Genomic DNA, 24280 nt, shown 5'->3' with positions numbered 1-24280 from the left:
AAGCATGAGCAATCTCAAGGCTACAAGTCCATCTCAAAAGACCTGAATGTTCCTGTGTCTACCGTGCGCAGTGTCATCAAAAAGTGTAAAGCCCATGGCACTGCGGCTAACCTCACTAGATGTGGACGGAAAAGAAAAATTGACAAGAGATTTCAACGCAAGATTGTGCGGATGTTGGATAAAGAATCTCAACTAACATCTAAACAAGTTCAAGCTGCCATTCAGTCCGAGGGTACAACAGTGTCAACCCGTACTATCTGTCGGCGTCTGAATGAAAAGGGACTGTATGGTAGGAGACCCAGGAAGACCCCACTTCTTACCCCGAGACATAAAAAAGCCAGGTTGGAGTTTGCCAAAACGTACCTGAAAAAGCCTAAAACGTTTTGGAAGAATGTTCTCTAGTCAGATGAGACAAAAGTAGAGCTTTTTGGGCAAAGGCATCAACATAGCGTTTACAGAAGAAAAAAAGAGGCATTCAAAGAAAAGAACACGGTCCCTACAGTCAAACATGGTGGAGGTTCCCTGATGTTTTGTGGTTGCTTTGCTGCCTCTGGCACTGGACTGCTTGACCGTGCGCATGACATTATGAACTTTGAAGACTACCAACAAATTTTGCAGCATAATGTAGGGCCCAGTGTGAGAAAGCTGTGTCTCCCTCAGAGGTCATGGGTTTTCCAGCAGGACAATGACCCAAAACACACTTCAAAAAGCACTAGAAAATGGTTTGAGAGAAAGCACTGGAGGCTTCTAAGGTGGCCAGCAATGAGTCCAGACCTGAATTCCATAGAACACCTGTGGAGAGATCTAAAAATGGCAGTTTGGAGAAGGCACTCTTCAAATATCAGGGACCTGGAGCAGTTTGCCAAAGAAGAATTGTCTAAAATTCCAGCAGAGCATTGGAAGAAACTCATTGATGGTTACCGGAAGTGGTTGGTCGCAGTTATTTTGGCTAAAGGTTGTGCAACCAAGTATTAGGCTGAGGGTGCCAATACTTTGGTCTGGCCCATTTTTGGAGTTTTGTGTGAAATGATCAATGTTTTGCTTTTTGCTTCATTCTCTTTTGTGTTTTTTTTTCATTTAAGACAAATTAAATGAAGATAATAATACCAAAGAATTTGTTTGCAATCATTTTCAGGAAGAAACTGAGTATTATCTGACAGAATTGCAGGGGTGTCAATACTTTTGACCATGACTGTAGAGATATCGGCCCACAGCAGTGACCCAAGAACAACTCTGCTCCACCGCAGCTGGTAAGGTATGTCCGAATTATAAGATGCATACCCATTTTCCACAAAAAAAAAATTGTGGGGAAAAAGTTCGTCTTATAATCCAAAAAATACAGTAACTTTTTTTCACAAGAATTTTTCCTTTAGACCCATTTTTTTTTTTTACTTTCACAAGGGTAACAGGAGAAAATCGACCCCTGAGCACAGCAGTATCCTATATGTGGGGGAAATCCACTGTTTGGGTGCACGGCAGGGCTCAGAAGGGAAGGAGCGCCATTTGAATTTTTCAATGTAAAATCTGCTGGCATAATTAGCAGACGCCATGTTGTGATAGGAGAGCCCCTGATGTGCCAGGCCTGGATTTAGGAGTGGGCCCAAGGGGCCCGGGCCCTGGGCCACCCACCAGGCGGGGGCCTCACACCAATATAGGGATAAATATATCAAAACATGTAAAATACACGTCTCTTTGCTGTGAACCGTTTCTAATGATAAGGAACATTTAACAAACGAGAAACTGTTGAAAGTGTAGAGACCTGGCTACGGTCCTACATCTCAGTGGCTGGCGCAGAGCGGCAGAGTCATGGCACCTGACCTGCGTCAGCATCCACTGACCTGGCTAGCCTAGCCAGACTTCCTTATTACCCTCCCTGTACCTAATGCTTAGCTAATGGCATGCGGCTGCCTTCTCCGATCGGTTGAAAATGGCGCTAGTGTGGCTGTACCTATGCCTGTATACTATCCCCCTGTCCTGCAGAGCATCTCATCTATAATTCTATATTATTCTCCTGATCTGCAGAGCATCTCACCTATAATTCTATATTATTCTCCTGCCCTGCAGAGCATCTCACCTATAATTCTATATTATTCTCCTGCCCTGCAGAGTATCTTACCTATAATTCTATATTATTCTCCTGCCCTGCAGAGCATCTCACCTATAATTCTATATTATTCTCCTGATCTGCAGAGCATCTCACCTATAATTCTATATTCTGCTCCTGCCCTGCAGAGCATCTCACCTATAATTCTATATTGCTCTCCTGCCCTGCAGCGTATCTCACCTATAATTCTATATTATTCTCCTGATCTGCAGAGTATCTCACCTATAATTCTATATTGTTTTCCTGCCCTGCAGAGTATCTCACCTATAATTCTATATGATTCTCCTGAGCTGCAGAGCATCTCACCTATAATTCTATATTATTCTCCTGATATGCAGAGCATCTCACCTATAATTCTATATTATTCTCTTGATCTGCAGAGCATCTCACCTATAATTCTATATTATTCTCCTGCCCTGCAGAGTATCTCACCTATAATTTTATATTCTGCTCCTGATCTGCAGAGCATCTCACCTATAATTCTATATTATTCTCCTGATCTGCAGAGCATCTCACATATACCTGCATACTATCCCTCTGTCCTGCAGAGCATTTAGCCTATAGCTCTATGCTATTCTCTGTTCTGCAGAGCATCTCACTTATAACTCTCTACTGTTTTCCTGTGGGTATTCATGTCTGTGGGCACTTTTCACATATCATGTGAACACCTTGCGCCTGAAATATCATAGATCTGAAACTTTGTGATGATGCAATTGGCAATTTTCCGTGTGGGCAATTTTCCGTGTGGGCAATTTTCCTGTGGGCAATTTTCCTGTGGGCAATTTTCCTGTGGGCATTTTTCTGGTCACCGTCACTGACCAGCCCCTTAGTGACGGAGCCAAATTTTTGAAATCTGACCAGTGTCAATTTATGTGGTAATAACTCTGGAATCCTTCAATAAATCCCAGTGATTTTGAGATAGTTTTTTTCATGACACATTATACTTTATGACATTGGTAAATTTAGGTTGATATGTTTTGTGTTTATTTATAAAAAAAATATCAGAAATTTGAGAAAAATGTTAAAAAATTAGCAATTTTCAAGCTTTGAATGATTATCTCTTTAATCCAGATAGTCATACCACAGCAAAACATTAATAAATAACATTTCCCTCATATCTGCTTTACATCAGCACCATCTGTAAAATGTTATTTTACTTCGTTAGCATTTTAGGAGGTTTAAAAATGTAGCAGCAATTTTTCATTTTTTCAAGAAAATTTACAAAATTAATTTTTTTAGTGACCTATCCGTGTTTAAAGTGCCTTTAGTGGACCCATATATTGGGAAACCGCCAAAAGTTATACCATTTTAAAAACAGCACCTCCTGACATATTGAAAACGGCTGTCAGGTAGTTTATTAACCCTTCAGGTGCTTTTCAGGAAATAATGCAAAGTGGCATGACAGAAATGAAAATGTGTATTTTTACCACCTAAATGGCACTAACTTCTGAACAGGTTACAACAGCCGTCAGACTCTAAGGCCAGAATTTGGTTGTGAATTGCCATGGCAAACATCAGGATCACACAATCATGATCTCTGGGGTCTGATGGGGAGAAATAAGTAGCCCCCACACTCTGTTAACCATTTATAATGATGTAGTCACTATGGACAGCAGCATCTAAGGGGTTAAACAGATATGTACAGTGCCAACACTGATCGTGGCTGATACAGCAAGTTGTCAGATATAGTGGACATCTGACAGCTGCTGGATTGTCATCTGTATGGGGAGGCTATTCTCTTATATCTCAGGTCAGTTAAAAGACGTATTGGCTGTCATTAAGGGGCTAAAAAATTATGTCGCATCAAAGAGTGACTCCTTCAAAATTTATGAGAAGCAAGGCGAAGAGCTGCCTGGTTCATATGAGTATGTTCAGACGATAACTCGACACAGGCGCCAAAACGTGTGTCTCAATCCATTGGATTATGGCCATAAGGAAGAAGTACAACTCAGCCCTTCTGAAAAATACAGAACGGAAACTTTCTTGCCTATCATTGATCAGTTTATCGCTTCTCTTGATCAACGTCTTCAAGCATATAAAGATATATCAAGAAAATTTAGTTTTTTTAGCCATCTGAAAGAACTGTCTTCAGAAGAGCTTTAAGGTACTGTCACACTAGACGATATCGCTAGCGATCCGTGACGTTGCAGCGTCCTGGCTAGCGATATCGTCCAGTGTGACAGGCAGCAGCGATCAGGCCCCTGCTGTGCTGTCGCTGGTCGGGGAAGAAAGTCCAGAACTTTATTTCGTCGCTGGACTCCCCGTAGACATCGCTGAATCGGCGTGTGTGACACCGATTCAGCGATGTCTTCGCTGGTAACCAGGGTAAACATCGGGTAACTAAGCGCAGGGCCGCGCTTAGTAACCCGATGTTTACCCTGGTTACCATCCTAAAAGTAAAAAAACAAACACTACATACTTACCTACCGCTGTCTGTCCTCCAGCGCTGTGCTCTGCTCTACTCCTGCTCTGGCTGTGAGCGTCGGTCAGCCGGAAAGCAGAGCGGTGACGTCACTGCTCTGCTTTCTGGCTGCCCGGCGCTCACAGCCAGACCAGAGAAGCAGAGCGCCGAGGACAGACAGCGGAAGGTAAGTATGTAGCGTTTGTTTTTTTACTTTTTAGGATGGTAACCAGGGTAAACATCGGGTTACTAAGCGCGGCCCTGCGCTTAGTTACCCGATGTTTACCCTGGTTACCGGGGACCTCGGGATCGTTGGTCGCTGGAGAGCTGTCTGTGTGACAGCTCTCCAGCGACGCTGCAGCGATCCGGATCGTTGTCGGTATCGCTGCAGCGTCGCTATGTGTGACGGTACCTTAAGGCCGCAGCAGAGCAACTCGTCAGGTCTCATTCAGATAACTTGGACATTACATTTATCGAAGAACTGTGTCAGTTTATAACATTTGCCAATTTATTCACAGACGAGGAGCCAAAAGATATCAGCACTGAACTTTTCATGTACAAGCTTATCAAGGAAAAGGGTGTGCAGGACACTTTCCCAAATATTGAGATAGCTCTAAGGATATATCTAATTTTGATGGTAACAAACTGCAGTGCTGGGATGAGCGTTCCTTCTCAAAACTCGAATTAGCTGAAAACCGATTAAGGACATCCATGAAGCAGGAACGACTTGTAAATTTGGCAAACATGAGCATTGAGTCAGATCTACTGCGTGAATTGGCCTTTAATGACATCATTAGTGATTTTGCAGCACGAAAATCAAGGAAAGTGCTTGGATTGTAAAAAATGAATGATTTTACCTGAATTACTCTGCGTAAATGATTTTTGTAAATAAACTTGCGTTCGTTTCATTTTCTGTTTTTGAATTACCGGTACATATTGCAACACCTTGAAAAATGGGCCTCCCTCCAAAATGGGCCCCGGGCCACCCACCTCTTAAATCCGGCCCTGTGATGTTGGATCGCCCCAAGACACAGGGCCACAAGTTACTCGGTCCTTTCTGTCTCAGTTCTGGGGTTGTCACGGTGGCTGGACCCGGTCCGTGACCCTGCTAAGGGGCGTCCAATAAAAGGTGATAGGAGTCTGTCAAGGTTTCGTGACGCCACCTGTGGTGTTCGGTCAGGGTGACCGACGCTGCTTCTGGTCCGCTGGGGTGATGGAATGGCAGCTAGATGGTATACCTTCCCACAGGTGAAGTATGTCCCCAGGGGTTCCCAGTGATGTAGATGGCGATGGTGTGAGGTGCAGACAATAACGAGGACACAGGGTTGCAGTCTCTTTACCTCTTTACTGAAGACTTCAGGATCCGCAATCCAGAGCACAGTTAACAGGGCTATCAGAGACCGGCCGGTCCGATGGGCACATCCAGAGTTTACAGGTGGAAATCGTTGCCTACCAATAGCGCCTGTGTGTTGTAGTGCTACCCTGCTGAGCATTCGGTATAGTCCTCACAACTTCTGTTCTAGTTCGTTCGTTCTTTCTTTCTATTTCGTTCCAGATGTTACTAGTTTCTCATCCCCCAGGTATGTTATGGCTAGGACGCACCCATATGACGGGAAGGCATGGAGTCAGTAACTTCCTCGGTGTTCCGGGCACCGGCTACGCGCCTCAGTAGGATGTTGCCGTTCTCGGGGCACAACTCCTACTGGCTCTCCTTTGTGCTTGATCTCGTTTCTCACTGTTCCACAATATCCTTCGCTTCGTGTCTCTTTCTTAGGATACCGCCGCAAGGTAGTGCAGGCGCGGTTCCGTAACGTTCTGTTCTTTTCGCTAGGTACCTGCCAGGTTCCCACGCCTGACAGGCACCCCCCTGAATCTTCTCCCTGCAACACCCTCTGCCACGGGATGTTGCCTAAATCCAACCCAGTCAGCTTCTGACTAACTTCCTATCCAACCCCTAGTTTTACCAGTGTGAGGAGTGGCCCAATAAATAAAGCCTTTTTCTCCCCCTAGTGGCCGGAGTGTGAAGTGTAATGTGTGCTGGTGATGCCTGGTCAGTAGAATTCCTTCAGTGCCATCAGACGTACCATCACTCCCCTTAGCGGCAGAGTGTCATACTGCAACGACCAGGTCTCTGGGGCGCTGCACTGTGCCAAGCCTAAACTATGTAAAACCCCCACAAGTAAAGGTACCGTTACACTAAACGACTTTCCAATGATCACAACCAGCGATACGACCTGGCCGTGATCGTTGGTAAGTCGTTGTGTGGTCGCTGGGGAGCTGTCACACAGACAGCTCTCTCCAGCGACCAACGATCAGGAGAACGACTTCGGCATCGTTGAAACTGTCTTCAACGATGCCGAAGTCCCCGGGTAACCAGGGTAAGCATCGGGTTACTAAGTGCAGGGCTGCGCTTAGTAACCCGATATTTACCCTGGTTACCATTGTAAAAGTTAAAAAAAAACACTACATACTCACATTCCGATGTCTGTCACGTCCCCCGCCGTCAGCTTCCCGCACTGACTGTGTCAGTGCCGGCCGTAAAGCAGAGCACAGCGGTGACGTCACCTGCACTAAGTAACCCGATGTTTACCCTGGTTACAAGTGAACACATCGCTAGATCAGCGTCACACACGCCGATCCAGCGATGACAGCGGGTGATCAGCGACCAAAAAAAGGTCCTGATCATTCCCCAACGACCTCCCAGCAGGGGCCTGATCGTTGGTCACTGTCACACATAACGAGATCGTTAGCGGGATCGTTGCTACCTCACAAAAAGCGTGACGTTGCAACGATATCGTTAACGAAATCATTATGTGTGAAGGTACCTTAACACAATTTTGGAAACTAGACCCCTTGCAGGGGTGTCAGACTGCATTCCTCGAGGGCTGCAAACAGGTCATGTTTTCAGGATTTCCTTGTACTGCACAGGTGATAATTTAATCACCAACTCATTATTTGTGTAGGTGATTAAATTATCACCTGTGCAGTACAAGGAAATCCTGAAAACATGACCTGTTTGCAGCCCTCGAGGAGTGCAGTTTGACACCCCTGCGGGAACTTATTTACATGTGTGGTGAGCAAATTTAACAAAACAATGCCAGAATCACCGGGATCCGTTGAAGCGTTCCAGAGTTATAACCTCATAAAGGGACAGTGGTCAGAATTGTAAAAATTGGCCCGGTCATTAACGTGGAAACCACCCTTGGGGGTAAAGGGGTTAAAGGAATGGACAACCCCTTCTTGATCAAAATGTTTGGCCCCATAAAATAATAAAGCCTACACTCACTTCCTGCGCCGGCGCCGTTCCTGCGGTGTCGGCACTCGCCATCTGGTGTGGTTGTTGTGACATGTGACCCTGGCGCCCAATCAGCGCTGGCGTCACTGTCTCCGCCTTCGGACAAATCTAATCTGAAGAGGAAGTCCGGGCTGGGGCTGATCTCTGACTTCCTCTTCACGTTAAATTTCACAGGAGGCGGGGCCAATGACGCCAGCGCTGATTGGACGTCTGCGTCAAGTGTCACAACAACCGCACGAGAGTCTTGGGGAGAGCGAGTGCTGACACCGCGGGAACGGCGCCGCATGGGAGGCGAGTATAGGCTTTATTATTTTATCAGGGACATGCAAGGCATATGAGAAGTGACAGAAAGGCCGGGATCACTCATGCGAGAAACACGTCCGTGTCTCGCATGTGAAATCCAAGCCCTGGTGCCGGCACTGTGGAGCGGAGCGTGCGGCCGCATAGCAACACATGGAGCCGCACGCTCCGCTCTGGAGTGCCGGCGCCAGAGCTTGCTTTTCACACGCGAGACACGGACGTGTTTCTCGCATGTGTGATGCCAAAGAGGAAGGATCAGCTGCTGTCCCAACTTCCTCTTCATGTTCGATTTGTCCGAAGGCGGAAACAGTGACGCCAGCGCTGATTGGGTGCCAGGCATCACGTGTCACAACACCGCACGCGTTCCCCTGGACTACCAGTGCTGACATTGCAGGAACGGCGCCAGCACGGGAGCTGACTGTAAGCTTTATTGTTTTATGGGGGCCAAACATTTTGATCCTAGTAGCGGACAACCCCTTTAAGATTTAAATGTTGCAATAGTTTTTTTTTCCAACCACAGGCAGTCATCCCCTAGAGGTCACACTGGGAATTGCTGCCACTGTCTGAGCTCTCACATCATTACAATGACCACTTGGAGGGAGACACATTTCTGCAGGTTACTGTGTGACTGATTTTATTCGTAGGGGACCCCATAACATCCTTTATTATGAGCGGTGCCTCAGCCAGGAGTTACTGCCACATGTCCGGAGTCACAACTGGCCACCGTGCAGGATCAGTTGCCTGTAGCAACCAGTAAAAAAAAAGAAAAAAAAAAAAAAACAGCTGGAACCCACTGCGCATGTGCTAACCGCAACCTCCCAATCACATGACTAAACCTCGCGTTGCTGCCGAGTCACGTGATACCCGATGAGAACTCGGTGCTTCGGTGACGTCAGCGCCGGAAGTTCGGTAAGCGTCTGTTTACCGGGGGCTGGTGGAGGACTGGTGTCATTCCATGGTGTTGCCGTCCGGTGCCGACTTCCGGTCATTGTATGAGAGCCGGGTCCAGGTAGCTCCGTCCTGACCCGGTCCCCGGGCGGTGTGTGGGCTGTTTGCAGCTCGTCCATACTGTCTGGGGGTGCAGCCCCCTCTTTCTCTGTGTGCTTCCATGTCTCTGCCTCCTCCATGGACACCCAGATAATGCATAATAATGGCTGCTGTGCTGGAAATCTGCGCGTCTATGGAGAGCGGAGAATGTGTCCGCCATGCTATATGACTGTGTGGCGGAAATAATTGTAAGACGTTGTGTTTCTCACCATCGCCGTGATTTCTGACCATCGTGATGACTCGTCCGCCACCGTGTCACGTATCCATAGCAACAGGCAGCATATAATGAGGGGGCACCTAGGGCTGGCACTGTGGCACGTCTCACAGCTGAGGGTTTGCTACCATTGTGCCCGTCAGCAGACATCTGTGTCCTGCGCTGATCGCCTGTTACAGTGTATCAGTGCGGCTTCCACCCTGCGGGAAATCTGAGATCTGCACAGTGTGAACGACGCTGGTCCCATTCACACGCAGGAAGCAGAGCTATTGGGAAAGTAGATATCACATGCATGCACTATACATAGATAAACCTACACAATCCTGTCACACTTTTAAATAATATATAATTTTATTAGATCAGTCTTAAAAACAAAAATGTAGTGATATAAAATCAGAGAGCTATAAAACAAAGAAGTGGCCGTCCATAGGTTGGGACGTGGGCTCAAATGTTAATAGGCGCATATATAATGTGTGCGCCTCGATCTGAGGTCCCGTACAAATCCTGTGTAACATTTCCATATACAAATGTTTGGTAATCATCATGTCCCCTTATTTTTGTATTTAAGAATGATCTGATAAAAATACTTTCTTTAACAATGTGACACACATTTTGTAGGTTGATAAATGTGGAGAAAATGGAAAAAGCAATCGTATGAAGCGTCAGGCATTTTTAATTATACAGTGAATAAACCTTAAAGGGAACCTATCATGTAAAATATCGCTATTAACCTGCAGATGTAGGGTTAATAACGGTCTGACACCATGCGGCACTGAGGGCCGGAAGGAAATGAACTTTCTTCACATTTGCGCTTAGTCACAGGAATGGCGCCGGGATCTTTTCTGTAGAGCACAGCAGCTGTAACCGCTTCCCAGCACTGACTGACAGCAGCTCAGCACTAGGATTGACTGTCAGTCGCTGCCAGGGAGCGGTAACAGCCATCGCTCTCTATACACTGGGTGGTTACTGAAACAGTCCCAGGGACACCCCTGTGCCTGAAAAAGCCATGCTCCTGGGGGAAATGGTTAATTTCCTCCCGGCAGCGGGGCTGTTGTGTGACCAGGGCTGTGGAGTTGGTAAGCCAAACCTTCGACTCCTCAATTTCCATGACTCCGACTTCACAGACCGGAGTGTGCCAGCCGTACAGTGTCAGAATGCTATTAACCCTATATCTGCAAGTTAAGGGTTTGTGCACACTGTGTGGATTTGTGTGCGGATTTTTCTGCGCAGATTCTGAAAAATCCACAGGTAAAACACCCTGCGTTTTACCTGCGGATTTACTTCGTTTTTTGTGTGCGTATTTCACCTGCGTTTTCACACCTGTGGATTCCTATTATGGAAAAGGTGTAAAACGCTGCGAAATCCGCATAACGAATTGACATGCTGCGGAAAATAAACCGCAGCATTTCCGTGCGGTATTTTCCGCAGCATGTGCACTGCGGATTTTGTTTTCCATAGGTTTACATGGTACTGTACAACGCATGGAAAACTGCTGCGGATCCGCAGCCAAATCCGCAACGTGTGCACATAGCCTTTTAGTGTTATTTTACAGGACACGTTCCCTTTAAAGAGGTTATTCCCAACTCTGTATAGGTGATAACTTGAGACTTGTTGGGGGTCAGATAGATGTTTAGGCAACGGTCACATGCGGAAGATCTTTTCCATGTATGTGAATAGTATGTCTGCAGCTTCTGTATGGATTTTAGATGAATGAGACGGTCACAAGAAACAAATCTGTCCAGTGTAAATTCTAAGAGTAGATTCACACATTGCACACATCACAAAATCAGCACTGAAATATCCCAGATTTTATTAATTAGGAAAGCACAAAGCATACAACTAAATTCCCCACCCAAATCTGCAATACAATGAAGATGTGCAGAATCCGCACATTGTGGAGTTTTGAGATGATTTTCCCCCCACATTAATGTCCAGGAGGACATTGATCTCTATAGTGAACTGCTGGATGCCGTACAGGTCAGTGACCTGCTGGATAGTGTTCTTAGCTGACATGTTTTCAGCACTTATAATCCAGGAGTGGTATCATGAGCGGTGGGCAGCTGAGCACTTCGACCACTGTGTGTCAACACACCAATAATACATAGTGCTGTTTTTTCCACTTCTATTTTAAGCGTGGGAAAAAATATAATTCTTTAGGCGTTACTGGTTAAAAAGAAAAGTTCAAAATGTAGCTAGTAAAGCTTTTAGATGTTTTTTTTTTGTAGCTACAAAATCCAATCGTGTGTGAAAAGAGTCTTGCAGCAGCGGTTGTAGGAAAATTGTATTTATTTTTTTGCCTTTGAATGCTGCAATCTATACTGATCATGCCATTTCTAAGGGAAAACCTGATTTTCTTGCTTCAGATCTGTTTCATTCTACAGCTCGTGCTGCTCCCCCTCCGTGCTAGCCCTCCCATCACCGCTGGCCTCCTCCGTACTGGCTTGAGCAGTTTTTCCAGTAAATGGCAGGCTGTTGCATCATATAACAAATTTCCATTATTGTTTTATAGCTCAATGGGCCGGACCTGAAAAAGTGTCAAATTTTATTTACTTCCCAGGTGACCGGCTCCTGCACCGCCTTATTTAACCTGTTCCTATTTGATCTATGTATGGACCAAACCATTGTAAGATCGCGCCCACCATGTCTTGTGTTTGTCTTCCGATTTCTACTGCAGGAAGTTACGTCCACATTGGCACATTGTCTCATAGGTTTCGTCCAGTTACGAACTGGACAGGAAACGAGCAGCATTTGGAGAGATTATCCAACCCCATTCAGCTGATCATGGCGCTGTCTGCCTCCTACCAATCCCATATTAATGACTCGTCCTATGGCTAGTTCATCAGCTGTTAGGTCCCAGACTGGTCACACACATTAGATTTCTGGTAACTGTCAGCTCACTCCCCTATACACAGGAATACTCAGCTGAGGGCTTCTGTGTTATGAGAGAGCTGATCCAGTAGATTACCTCCCCGACAAACAGAAGGATCAGCCATTGAAATTCAACAAGCCAGCTCCTTCTCTTTCCTGACATCATCCTTGGGCAGAGTCGGGAGGCCCCCGTACACATTAGATCCCTGGCCAACTTGTATCTAATGTGTATGAGGATCATTAGCTATAGCAGTCCTGATGCAAGACCCATGCTCCAGCCTGTAGGGTTGTTATACAACTTGTACAGGATGTTTTGTAGTACAGGATTGTGTCAACATATGTCTTCAGAATCACAGCCTCCACTCTTCCTTGTTGCTGGGGGGGTAGGCGCTCCTCATACAGTGTCAGCTGTGGTTGAGCAGCATTGCCCTATAGAACTAAATGTTCTATTTTGACACATTCAGGTTATGTCATTGTGTGGGTTCTTAAGGCCTCCACACCCCTTTGACTAATGTCAGCTAAGCCCCCCCCCCCCCTACAATATTGACAGTCTAAAGTGTATGGTGTTCCCCAACAGATGATTGTCTGGGAAAATAAGGATCTAGCATGTCCAATTGCTGGCTTTTGTACTCTGAGAGAAAAGCAGCCGCCAGTGATGTCTGATAGCAGATATCCCATAGAGATCACAGAAGCTTATGTGTATGGGACAGTTGGGCGAGATGGCTGCTATCGTTTAGCTAACAGTTATCTAAAGTGCATGGGGAGGTTAAAGTCTACACTGTAATGTCTACATTTACATATGGATATAAGGCTACGTTCACATTTACGGTGCGTCGGGCGCAACCGCGGCGACGCATGCGTCATGCGCCCCTATATTTAACATGGGGGCACATGGACATGCGCTGTCTTGCGTTTTGTGACGCATGCGTCTTTTTTGGCGCAAGCGTCAGGGCGCAGAGGACGCAGCAAGTTGCATTTTTTTTGCGTCCAAAATCGGCCAAAAATGGACGCATGCGTCACAAAACAATGCGTTTTGCATGCGTTGTGTCGCCGACGCAACACACAACAACGCAAATGTGAACGTAGCCTAACAGTGTCTTTGAAAAAGCCCATAGCACAGCAGCTCATGGAAATATGGACAGTGATTTACAAGAACTGTGATTTTGCAGGACTGATATCAGCAGCTCTAGATCGGGAGCTGACTGGCAGCGGGAAGTGAGCAACTGTTAAAAGGTTTGCTTACATTTGCTGTCCTGGGGCACTAAGCGACTTCACATCAGCTACTTGCTTGCTGATCAGGGGTCTTTTAATATCTTGTTTGCCCAGGCCATCCTTGCTTCAGATGTATGTACACTGAGCGGCGTGTAAAACTGCTTTCACACATCAGTTTTTTGCCGTCAGGCACAATCCGGCGAATTTTGAAAAAAAAAAAAAAAAAAAAAAACGGATCCGGCGGCAACTTTAGTTTTTTTCTCAAAGACTTTTATTCACTGCCGATTGCGAAGGATGACCTCACGTTTCATCAGTTTTTTTGCCGGATCTGGCGAAAATTCATTTTCCGGCGGCAGGAGAAAACGGACATAGGAACGTTTCTTCTGTCCGTCGAAAAAACGGAGAGCGACAGATCCGGCGAAAAACTAATGAAACGTGAGGTCAAATGATGGAATCCGGTGACGGATTCTGTTTTTATTAAACAAATCATGCATTTTCCATATAAATCATGCATTTCAGAACATGAGAATAGCCCTTTAATTATGGTATACATTTTCTGTCTTTCACAGCAGTCATGAGCTATGCGGAGAAACCCGAGGAGATCACCAAGGATGAATGGATGGAAAAACTGAACAACTTGCACATCCAGAGAGCAGATATGAATCGACTGATCATGAACTACCTGGTAACCGGTGAGTGCTAACTGTGTGTGCGATTAAAGGGTCAATAATCCTAATGTCTCCAGTTTATATTACTTATTTATTACGGAGTACTGGCAGTGCAAGGAGGTTTTTAGGTGCTTAAATAAAAATGAATGCTTTTTTTTTTACTGTGCAAAATTTAGTAAGACCTAAAAGGAAAAAAGACAACCTTCAGCAGTTAGAGGTTGTTTAACCCCTTCCCGACCTGTGACACAGCGTATGCGTCATGAAAGTCGGTGCCAATCCGACCTGTGACGCATATGCTGTGTCACAGGATGATCGCGTCCCTGCAGATCGGGTGAAAGGGTTAACTCCCATTTCACCCGGCCTGCAGGGACAGGGGGAGTGGTAGTTTAGCCCAGGGGGGGTGGCTTCACCCCCCCGTGGCTACGATCGCTCTGATTGGCTGTTGAAAGTGAAACTGCCAATCAGAGCGATTTGTAATATTTCACCTAAAAAACTGGTGAAATATTACAATCCAGCCATGGCCGATGCTGCAATATCATCGGCCATGGCTGGAAACACTAATGTGCCCCCACCCCACCGATCGCCCCCCCAGCCCCCCGATCTGTGGTCCGCTCCCCTCCGTCCTGTGCTCCGCTCCCCCGTCCTCCTGTCCGCTCCCCCCGTGCTCCAATCACACCCCCCGTACTCCGATCACCCCCCCGCACAGCGATCCCCCCCGTGCTCCGATCCACCCCCCTGCACAGCGATCCCCCACCCCGTGCTCCAATCCCTCACCCCGTGTTCCGATCCACCACCCCCCCCCCCCCCGTGCTCCAATCCACCCCCCCGTGTTCCGATCCACCCCCCCGTGCTCAGACGCCCCCCCGTGCCCTGATCTCCCCCCCTTATACTTACCGATCCTGCCGGGGTCCGTCCGTCTTCTTTCCTGGGCGCCGCCATCTTCCAAAATGGCGGGCGCATGTGCAGTGCGCCCGCCGAATCTGCCAGCCGGCAGATTCGTTCCAAAGTGAGTTTTGATCACTGAGATAGGTTATATCTCAGTGATCAAAATAAAAAAATAGTAAATGACCCCCCCCTTGTCACCCCCATAGGTAGGGAAAATAAAAAAAAAAATAAAGAATTTTTTTTTTTGTTCCACTAATGTTGGGGTAACAACTAGGGGTAGGGTTAGGGGTAAGGGTAGGGGTAGGGTTAGGGTTAGGAATGTGCACACGTATTCTGGTCCTCTGTGGATTTTTCCGCAGCGGATTTGATAAATCCTCAGTGCTAAACCGCTGTGGATTTATCGCGGATTTACCGCGGTTTTTCTGCGCATTTCACTGCGGTTTTACAACTGCGATTTTCTATTGGAGCAGTTGTAAAACCGCTGCGGAATCCGCAGAAAGAAGTGACATGCTGCGGAATGTAAACCGCTGCGTTTCCGTGCAGTTTTTCTGCAGCATGTGTACAGCAATTTTTGTTTCCCATAGGTTTACGTTGAACTGTAAACTCATGGGAAACTGCTGCGGATCCGCAGCGTTTTCCGCAGCGTGTGCACATACCTTTAGAATTAGGCTATGTGCACATGGTGCGGATTTGGCTGCGGATCCGCAGCAGTGTTCCATCAGGTTTACAGTACCATGTAAACATATGGAAAACCAAATCCGCTGTGCCCATGGTGCGGAAAATACCACGCGGAAACGCTGTGTTGTATTTTCCGCAGCATGTCAATTTTGTGCGGATTCCGCAGCGTTTTACACCTGTTCCTCAATAGGAATCCGCAGGTGAAATCCGCACAAAAAACACTGGCAATCCGCGGCAAATCCGCAGGTAAAACGCAGTGCCTTTTACCCGCGGATTTTTAAAAAATGGTGCTGAAAAATCTCATACGAATCCGCAACGTTAGCACATAGCCTTAGGGTTAGGGTTGGAATTAGGGTTGTGGTTAGGGTTAGGGTTATGGTTAGGGGTGTGTTGGGGTTAGGGTTGGAGGTAGAATTGAGGGGTTTCCACTGTTTAGGCACATCAGGGGTCTCCAAACGCAACATGGCGCCACCATTGATTCCAGCCAATCTTGTATTCAAAAGGTCAAATGGTGCTCCCTCACTTCCGAGCCCCGACGTGCGCCCAAACAGTGGTTTACCCCCACATATGGGGTACCAGCATACTCAGGACAAACTGCGCAACAATTATTGGGGTTAAATTTCTCCTGTTACCCTTGAGAAAATAAAAAATTGCTTGCTAAAACATCATTTTTGAGGAAAGAAAAATGATTTTTTATTTTCACGGCTCTGCGTTGTAAACGTCTGTGAAGCACTTGGGGGTTCAAAGTTCTCACCACATATCTAGATAAGTTCCTTTGGGGGTCTAGTTTCCAAAATGGGGTCACTTGTGGGGGGTTTCTACTGTTTAGGCACACGAGGGGCTCTGCAAACGCAACGTGATGCCCGCAGACCATTCCATCAAAGTCTGCATTTCAAAAGTCACTACTTCCCTTCTGAGCCCCGACGTGTGCCCAAACAGTAGTTTACCCCCACACATGGGGTATCAGCTTACTCAGGAGAGACTGGACAACAACTTTTGATGTCCAATTTCTCCTGTAACCCTTGGGAAAATAAAAAATTCTGGGCTAAAAAATTATTTTTGAGGAAAGAAAACGTATTTATTATTTTCACGGCTCTGCGTTATAAACTTCTGTGAAGCACTTTGGGGTTCAAAGTGCTCACCTCACATCTAGATAAGTTCCTTGGGGGGTCTAGTTTCCAAAATGGGGTCACTTGTGGGGGGTTTCTACTGTTTAGCCACATCAGGGGCTCTGCAAACGCAACGTGACGCCCGCAGAGCATTCCATCAAAGTCTGCATTTCAAAACGTCACTACTTCACTTCCGAGCCCCAGCATGTGCCTAAACAGTGGTTTACCCCCACATATGGGGTATCAGCGTACTCAGGAGAAACTGGACAACAACTTTTGGGGTCAAATTTCTCCTGTTACCCTTGGGGAAAATAAAAAATTGCGGGCTAAAAATCATTTTTGAGAAAATAATTTTTTTTTTTTTTTTAATGGCTCTGCGTTATAAACTTCTGTGAAGCACTTGAGGGTTCAAAGTGCTCACCACACATCTAGATTAGTTCCTTTGGGGGTCTAGTTTCCAAAATGGGGTCATTTGTGGGGGATCTCCAATGTTTAGGCACACAGGGGCTCTCCAAACGCTACATGGTGTCCGCTAATGATTGGAGCTAATTTTCCATTTAAAAAGCCAAATGGCGTGCCTTCCCTTCTGAGCCCTGCCGTGCGCCCAAACAGTGGTTTACCCCCACATATGGGGTATCTGCGTACTCAGGACAAACTGGACAACAACATTTGTTGTCCAATTTCTCCTATTACCATTGGCAAAATAGGAAATTCCAGGCTAAAAAATCATTTTTGAGAAAAGAAAAATTATTTTTGATTTTCATGGCTCTGCATTATAAACTTCTGTGAAGCACCTGGGGGTTTAAAGTGCTCAGTATGCATCTAGATAAGTTCCTTGGGGGGTCTAGTTTCCAAAATGGGGTCACTTGTGGGGGAGCTCCAATGTTTAGGCACACAGGGGCTCTCCAAACGCGACATGGTGTCCGCTAACGATGGAGATAATTTTTCATTCAAAAAGTCAAATGGCGCTCCTTCCCTTCCGAGCCTTACCATGTGCCCAAACAGTGGTTTACCCCCACATGTGAGGTATCTGTGTACGCAGGAGAAATTGCCCAACAAATTTTAGGATCCATTTTATCCTGTTGTCCATGTGAAAATGAAAAAATTGAGGCTAAAAGAATTTTTTTGTGAAAAAAAAGTACTTTTTCATTTTTACGGAGCAATTTGTGAAGCACCTGGGGGTTTAAATGGCTCACTATGCATCTAGATAAGTTCCTTGGGGCGTCTAGTTTCCAAAATGGGGTCACTTGTGGGGGAGCTCCAATGTTTAGGCACACAGGGTCTCTCCAAACGTGACATGGTGTCCGCTAAAGAGTGCAGCCAATTTTTCATTCAAAAAGTCAAATGGCGCTCCTTCCCTTCCAAGCCCTGCCGTGCGCCCAAACAGTGGTTTACCCCCACATATGAGGTATCAGCGTACTCAGGACAAATTTGACAACAACTTTCGTTGTTCAGTTTCTCCTTTTACCATTGGGAAAATAAAAAAATTGTTGCTGAAAAATCATTTTTGTGACTAAAAAGTTAAATGTTCATTTTTTCCTTCCATGTTGCTTCTGCTGCTGTGAAGCACCTGAAGGGTTAATAAACTTCTGGAATGTGGTTTTGTGCACCTTGAGGGGTGCAGTTTTTAGAATGGTGTCACTTTTGGGTATTTTCAGCCATATAGACCCCTCAAACTGACTTCAAATGTGAGGTGGTCCCTAAAAAAAATGGTTTTGTAAATTTCGTTGTAAAAATGAGAAATCGCTGGTCAAATTTTAACCCTTATAACTTCCTAGCAAAAAAAAATTTTGTTTCCAAAATTGTGCTGATGTAAAGTAAACATGTGGGAAATGTTATTTATTAACTATTTTGTGTCACATAACTCTCTGGTTTAACAGAATAAAAATTCAAAATGTGAAAATTGCAAAATTTTCCAAATTTTCGCCAAATTTCCGTTTTTATCACAAATAAACACAGAATTTATTGACCTAAATTTACCACTAACACGAAGCCCAATATGTCACGAAAAAACAATCTCAGAACCGCTAGGATCCATTGAAGCGTTCCTGAGTTATTACCTCATAAAGGGACACTGGTCAGAATTGCAAAAAACGGCAAGGTCTTTAAGGTCAAAATAGGCTGGGTCATGAAGGGGTTAACCCCTTCATGACCGGACCTAGTACATCAGCTGGTACTTACCGATCTTAGAGGTACAGGATAAATCATATCTAAAATGCGGCTCCGCAACTGCTGTAAAAAGGAGAAAGACTATTTCCTGATTTATCCCTTTATCGTTTTTGATCTTTCCTAATCCACCCCTATCCCCCTCTCACCCCCTTCTGACGCCAAGCACAGATCAGTACTTGATCGCTGATAAGTACTCAATAGATCTATTTTTGGCAGGTGTTTTTTTTCTTTTTTTGTTCGTCCTGCAGCTGCCAAATGCTGATCAGTGACGCAAATCACTGATCAACGTTCATGCTCACTGTTTTCTACACCTTCTTTTGTCTTGGTCTATTCTTACCCCCCACCCCTCCCCCCTTTGCCCTCCGTTCGTGCGTCCTGCAGCCGCCGAGTACTGATCAGTGCAGGGCTGCCACTAAAAATTTCGGGGCCCCATACTGGCAAAATTTTCGGGGCCCCCTTGAGACTCCGCCCAGGCTCCACCCCAGCCCCGCCTCCACGCTCCACCCCTCGAACTGGCCAGTCCCACCGCTCTCTCTTGGAAAATCTCCACTTCTCACCTATCACACATTGACAGTTCCCATCACCAGATCACACATAAAGCCAGCAGCTTTCCCCCCACCCCTCCCCCCTTTGCCCTCCGTTCGTGCGTCCTGCAGCCGCCGAGTACTGATCAGTGCAGGGCTGCCACTAGAAATTTCGGGGCCCCATACTGGCAAAATTTTCGGGGCCCCCTTGAGACTCCGCCCAGGCTCCACCCCAGCCCCGCCTCCACGCTCCACCCCTCGAACTGGCCACAGTCCCACCGCTCTCTCTTGGAAAATCTCCACTTCTCACCTATCACACATTGACAGTTCCCATCACCAGATCACACATAAAGCCAGCAGCTTTTGTTTTGGCCAAAAGATTTTTTAAGCCACCAAAATGACAAGGTAGACACTTTTGGCCGGTCCCTACTCTACTGTAACCTATTAAATATTTGTTAAAATATGCAATACAATTTAGGTTTATTTTTATTTATTTTTCAATTTTTAAAATGACCTATAATACCACATACAAGGAACAAATACCACAGCACCATGACCAGACACCATATTACCACCACAGTGACCGAATAATATAAAATACAAGGAACAAATACCACAGCACCATGACCAGACACCATATTACCACCACAGTGACCGAATAATATAAAATACAAGGAACAAATACCACAACACCATGACCAGACCACATATTACCACCACATAGTGACTGAATACTACAATACTGATCAGTAATAAAAACACCCCACAATACTATTACCATAAGTGCCAGTATTCACAGGAGATCTGTACTTAGTATGCAGTGTCTGTGTAGAGGTTATACAGAGATCACTGGTGACATTGTACACAGGACCTCTGTATATAGTATACAGTGTATAGTGTCAGTGTATAGGTAACACTGACTCACCAGTGACGTCTCTAGGTGAAGTCCTTCATCTTTCATCCAGAACAGACCGCCATCACTTCATCCAGCCAGGACTCGTTTCTGCAGGAAATAACCGTTATCTCGAGCTCCGCTTGCAGAACACATTACTTAATTTTCCCAACTTCTACATTACACCACATGAAGAAGGCAACATAGTATCACTCTACACAGTAACAGGACCGCTCCCCATTTAAAACAGTACACTCAAAAAATAAAATAAATACATCACTGCAGTAATAATATCCCTTAATTAGCCCCTATAGTAATAATATTCGCCATCCTAGCCCCCGTGTGTCTCATTCCTGGCGTCAGCCATATGTTCTCCCATCCTGTCCTAATGAGTATCCATCCTGCCCCATATGATCTCTCCATCCTGCCCCATCTGTCTCCAACGTATCCATCCTGCCCCATCTGTTTCCAATCCTGCCCCCAGTGTCTCCAATCATGCCCGTATCACCATTCTGCCCCGTCTCCAATCATGCCCCCATGTCTGCAATCATGCCCCCTGTGTCTCCATTCTGCCCCATCTGTTTCCAATCCTGTCCCATCTGTTTCCAATCCTGCCCCATCTGTCTCCAGTCATGCCGCCATATTTTTCATCATGCCCCGTGTCCAGCATTCTGCCCCCGTGTCCAGCATTCTGCCCCCGTGTCCAGCATTCTGCCCCCGTGTCCAGCATTCTGCCCCCGTGTCCAGCATTCTGCCCCCGTGTCCAGCATTCTGCCCCCGTGTCCAGCATTCTGCCCCCGTGTCCAGCATTCTGCCCCCGTGTCCAGCATTCTGCCCCCGTGTCCAGCATTCTGCCCCCGTGTCCAGCATTCTGCCCCCGTGTCCAGCATTCTGCCCCCGTGTCCAGCATTCTGCCCCCGTGTCCAGCATTCTGCCCCCGTGTCCAGCATTCTGCCCCCGTGTCCAGCATTCTGCCCCCGTGTCCAGCATTCTGCCCCCGTGTCCAGCATTCTGCCCCCGTGTCCAGCATTCTGCCCCCGTGTCCAGCATTCTGCCCCCGTGTCCAGCATTCTGCCCCCGTGTCCAGCATTCTGCCCCCGTGTCCAGCATTCTGCCCCCGTGTCCAGCATTCTGCCCCCGTGTCCAGCATTCTGCCCCCGTGTCCAGCATTCTGCCCCCGTGTCCAGCATTCTGCCCCCGTGTCCAGCATTCTGCCCCCGTGTCCAGCATTCTGCCCCCGTGTCCAGCATTCTGCCCCCGTGTCCAGCATTCTGCCCCCGTGTCCAGCATTCTGCCCCCGTGTCCAGCATTCTGCCCCCGTGTCCAGCATTCTGCCCCCGTGTCCAGCATTCTGCCCCCGTGTCCAGCATTCTGCCCCCGTGTCCAGCATTCTGCCCCCGTGTCCAGCATCTCCTCTGCCCAGCTTTCTGCCCCTTTGTCCAGCATCTCCTCTGCCCCTGTGTCCAGCATTCTGCCTGTGTCCAGCATCTCCTCTGCCCCTGTGTCCAGCATTCTGCCTGTGTCCAGCATCTCCTCTGCCCAGGTTTCTGCCCCTTTGTCTAGCATTTTGCCCCTGTGTCCAGCATCTCCTCTGCCCAGCTTTCTGCCCCTTTGTCTAGCATTTTGCCCCTGTGTCCAGCATCTCCTCTGCCCAGCTTTCTGCCCCTTTGTCTAGCATTTTGCCCCTGTGTCCAGCATCTCCTCTGCCCAGCTTTCTGCCCCTTTGTCTAGCATTTTGCCCCTGTGTCCAGCATCTCCTCTGCCCAGCTTTCTGCCCCTTTGTCTAGCATTTTGCCCCTGTGTCCAGCATCTCCTCTGCCCAGCTTTCTGCCCCTTTGTCTAGCATTTTGCCCCTGTGTCCAGCATCTCCTCTGCCCAGCTTTCTGCCCCTTTGTCTAGCATTTTGCCCCTGTGTCCAGCATCTCCTCTGCCCAGCTTTCTGCCCCTTTGTCTAGCATTTTGCCCCTGTGTCCAGCATCTCCTCTGCCCAGCTTTCTGCCCCTTTGTCTAGCATTTTGCCCCTGTGTCCAGCATCTCCTCTGCCCAGCTTTCTGCCCCTTTGTCCAGCATTCTGCCCCGTGTTCAGCATCTCCTCTGCCCGTGTCCAGCTTTCTGCCCCTTTGTCCAGCATTTTGCCCCTGTGTCCAGCATCTCCTCTGCCCAGCTTTCTGCCCCTTTGTCCAGCATTTTGCCCGTGTCCAGCATCTCCTCTGCCCAGCTTTCTGCCCCTTTGTCCAGCATTTTGCCCCTGTGTCCAGCATCTTCTCTGCCCAGCTTTCTGCCCCTGTGTCCAGCATCTCCTCTGCCCCAGCGTGTCCAGTCTTCTGCTCCGGGCCCCCTCCTCCCCTCCTCTGGATCGCCGCTACCAAAAAAAAAATACTTCTTACCTGGCCGTGTGCTCCTGCGGTGGGCGAAGCTCCTCCACGCAGGTGAAGGACGCACTCGCCGGCGGCTGACGATGACGTCAGACGCCGGCGAAGTGCGACTGCGCACTGCGGCCGCTCAAGTCTGCTGCCAGCCTCCGACTGGCTGGCGGCGGCTGTTAACTATTGACGTGCGGGCACGGGCCCGCACGTCAATAGTGTGCCGCAGCGCCTGCAGGGGGGGCCCAGTGAGCAGATTAGACGGGGCCCGATGCGGGCCCCCTCTGCTCACCGGGCCCCATACGCCAGTCATGGCTGTAATGCCCTGATGGTGGCCCTGGATCAGTGACACAAATCACTGTTCACTGCCCGTACTTGCTACTTTCCAGGACACTTCTTTTTTTCACCATCAACATTTTTCCTCTCCCCCACCCCCTCACTTTGCACCACTGCGTGGGTGTGTCCTACAGGCACTGAGCAGACTCACACCACTGAAAAGCACCTGTGCTCGTTTTTGGCAAGGACTTTTTTTTTCCCGTCTATTTTTATTTGTTCTTTTTTTGCACCACATCCGTGCATGCGTCCTACAGCCGTCGAGTTCTGGATGGTGACGAACTTCACTGATTGGCCTCCTGTTGTTGTTTTATTTGGGGGGGGGGGGGGGAGTTAAAAAAGAATACAGAAATAATTTAGATTAGGGACAGTGAAAATATACGGAAGTAATCGTGATCTACTACAGTATTTTTTACTGAGCTGAGTTAGTGTTAGAGTCAGCGTGGAAAAAAATAATCCGATCCGTGCATCTGTTCTACACAGTTTTTGGCACAAAATCGCCCTTCATTATTTTCGAACTGGACCCCTGTAGACGCAGTAGAAATTATGACATTTTGGGCTTGGTCCTTCACATGCGGTTAGTGAAGAAAACAGAACGTCGATAATATTGGCGTGTTGACATTCTGTATAACACTCCAGTGTTCCGCATGGTCATGACCCGTAAATGTTTTGAGGCCATCCACAAATTTTTGCATTACAATGATAATGCACAATGCCCTCCCTGAGGTGACCTCAACTTTGTCCAACTTTTCAAAGTTCGTCTGGTCATTGATGATTTCAGCAGCAAGTTTGCCGAGGTGTACATGCTCCAAAGGGACATCTGTGTGTATAAGCCCCTAATTTCAAGGGGAGATTCAAATTCTGGCAATACCTGCCCAGTCAGAGGGACGGGTACGGAATTAAACTCTACAAACTGTGAGAGTTCATCAAGGTACACCCACAAGTTTAGGGTTTATGAAAGGGAGGACACCCAAATTCAACTGCCTGAATGTCCCCCTGTCCTGGGAGTGAGTGGGAAAATTGTGTGGGATTTGGTGCACACACTGCTGGATCAATATTATCATTTTATACCAGCATCACACTCTTCAAGTCCCTCTCTGCGTGAGCTACCGAAGCCTGCGGTACTATCTGAAATTAAATCAGAGAGACCTACCTAAGACGCTAATTGGGCACTGTTACATTTGTGAAAAAAAAAAAAAATAGGTCTAAAGTTAAATT

The 24280-nt window shown here is 47.1% G+C and overlaps 1 protein-coding gene across 3 annotated transcripts in view; it reads left to right on the top strand.

The window, feature by feature from the left end:
- The first annotated feature begins 8934 nt into the window (after positions 1–8934).
- Positions 8935–24280, top strand: part of GID8 (GID complex subunit 8 homolog) — a 40735-nt gene continuing 25389 nt past the window's right edge. For 2 of the 3 annotated variants that reach the window (XM_069751145.1, XM_069751147.1), the window contains exons 1-2: positions 8998–9109; positions 14011–14133. In XM_069751145.1, the coding sequence (XP_069607246.1) occupies positions 14016–14133 (118 nt within the window). In that variant the 5' untranslated portion in view covers positions 8998–9109; positions 14011–14015. Of the gene's footprint in view, positions 9110–14010; positions 14134–24280 lie in introns of all 3 variants that reach the window. The other variant, XM_069751146.1, reaches the window with a different exon arrangement.

This window comes from Ranitomeya imitator, chromosome 2, assembly GCF_032444005.1.
Source record: "Ranitomeya imitator isolate aRanImi1 chromosome 2, aRanImi1.pri, whole genome shotgun sequence".
Classification (NCBI taxonomy): Eukaryota; Metazoa; Chordata; class Amphibia; order Anura; family Dendrobatidae; genus Ranitomeya; species Ranitomeya imitator.
The sequence above is the reverse complement of the archived record's forward strand: the minus strand, read 5'-3'. Positions and strand labels throughout refer to the sequence as shown.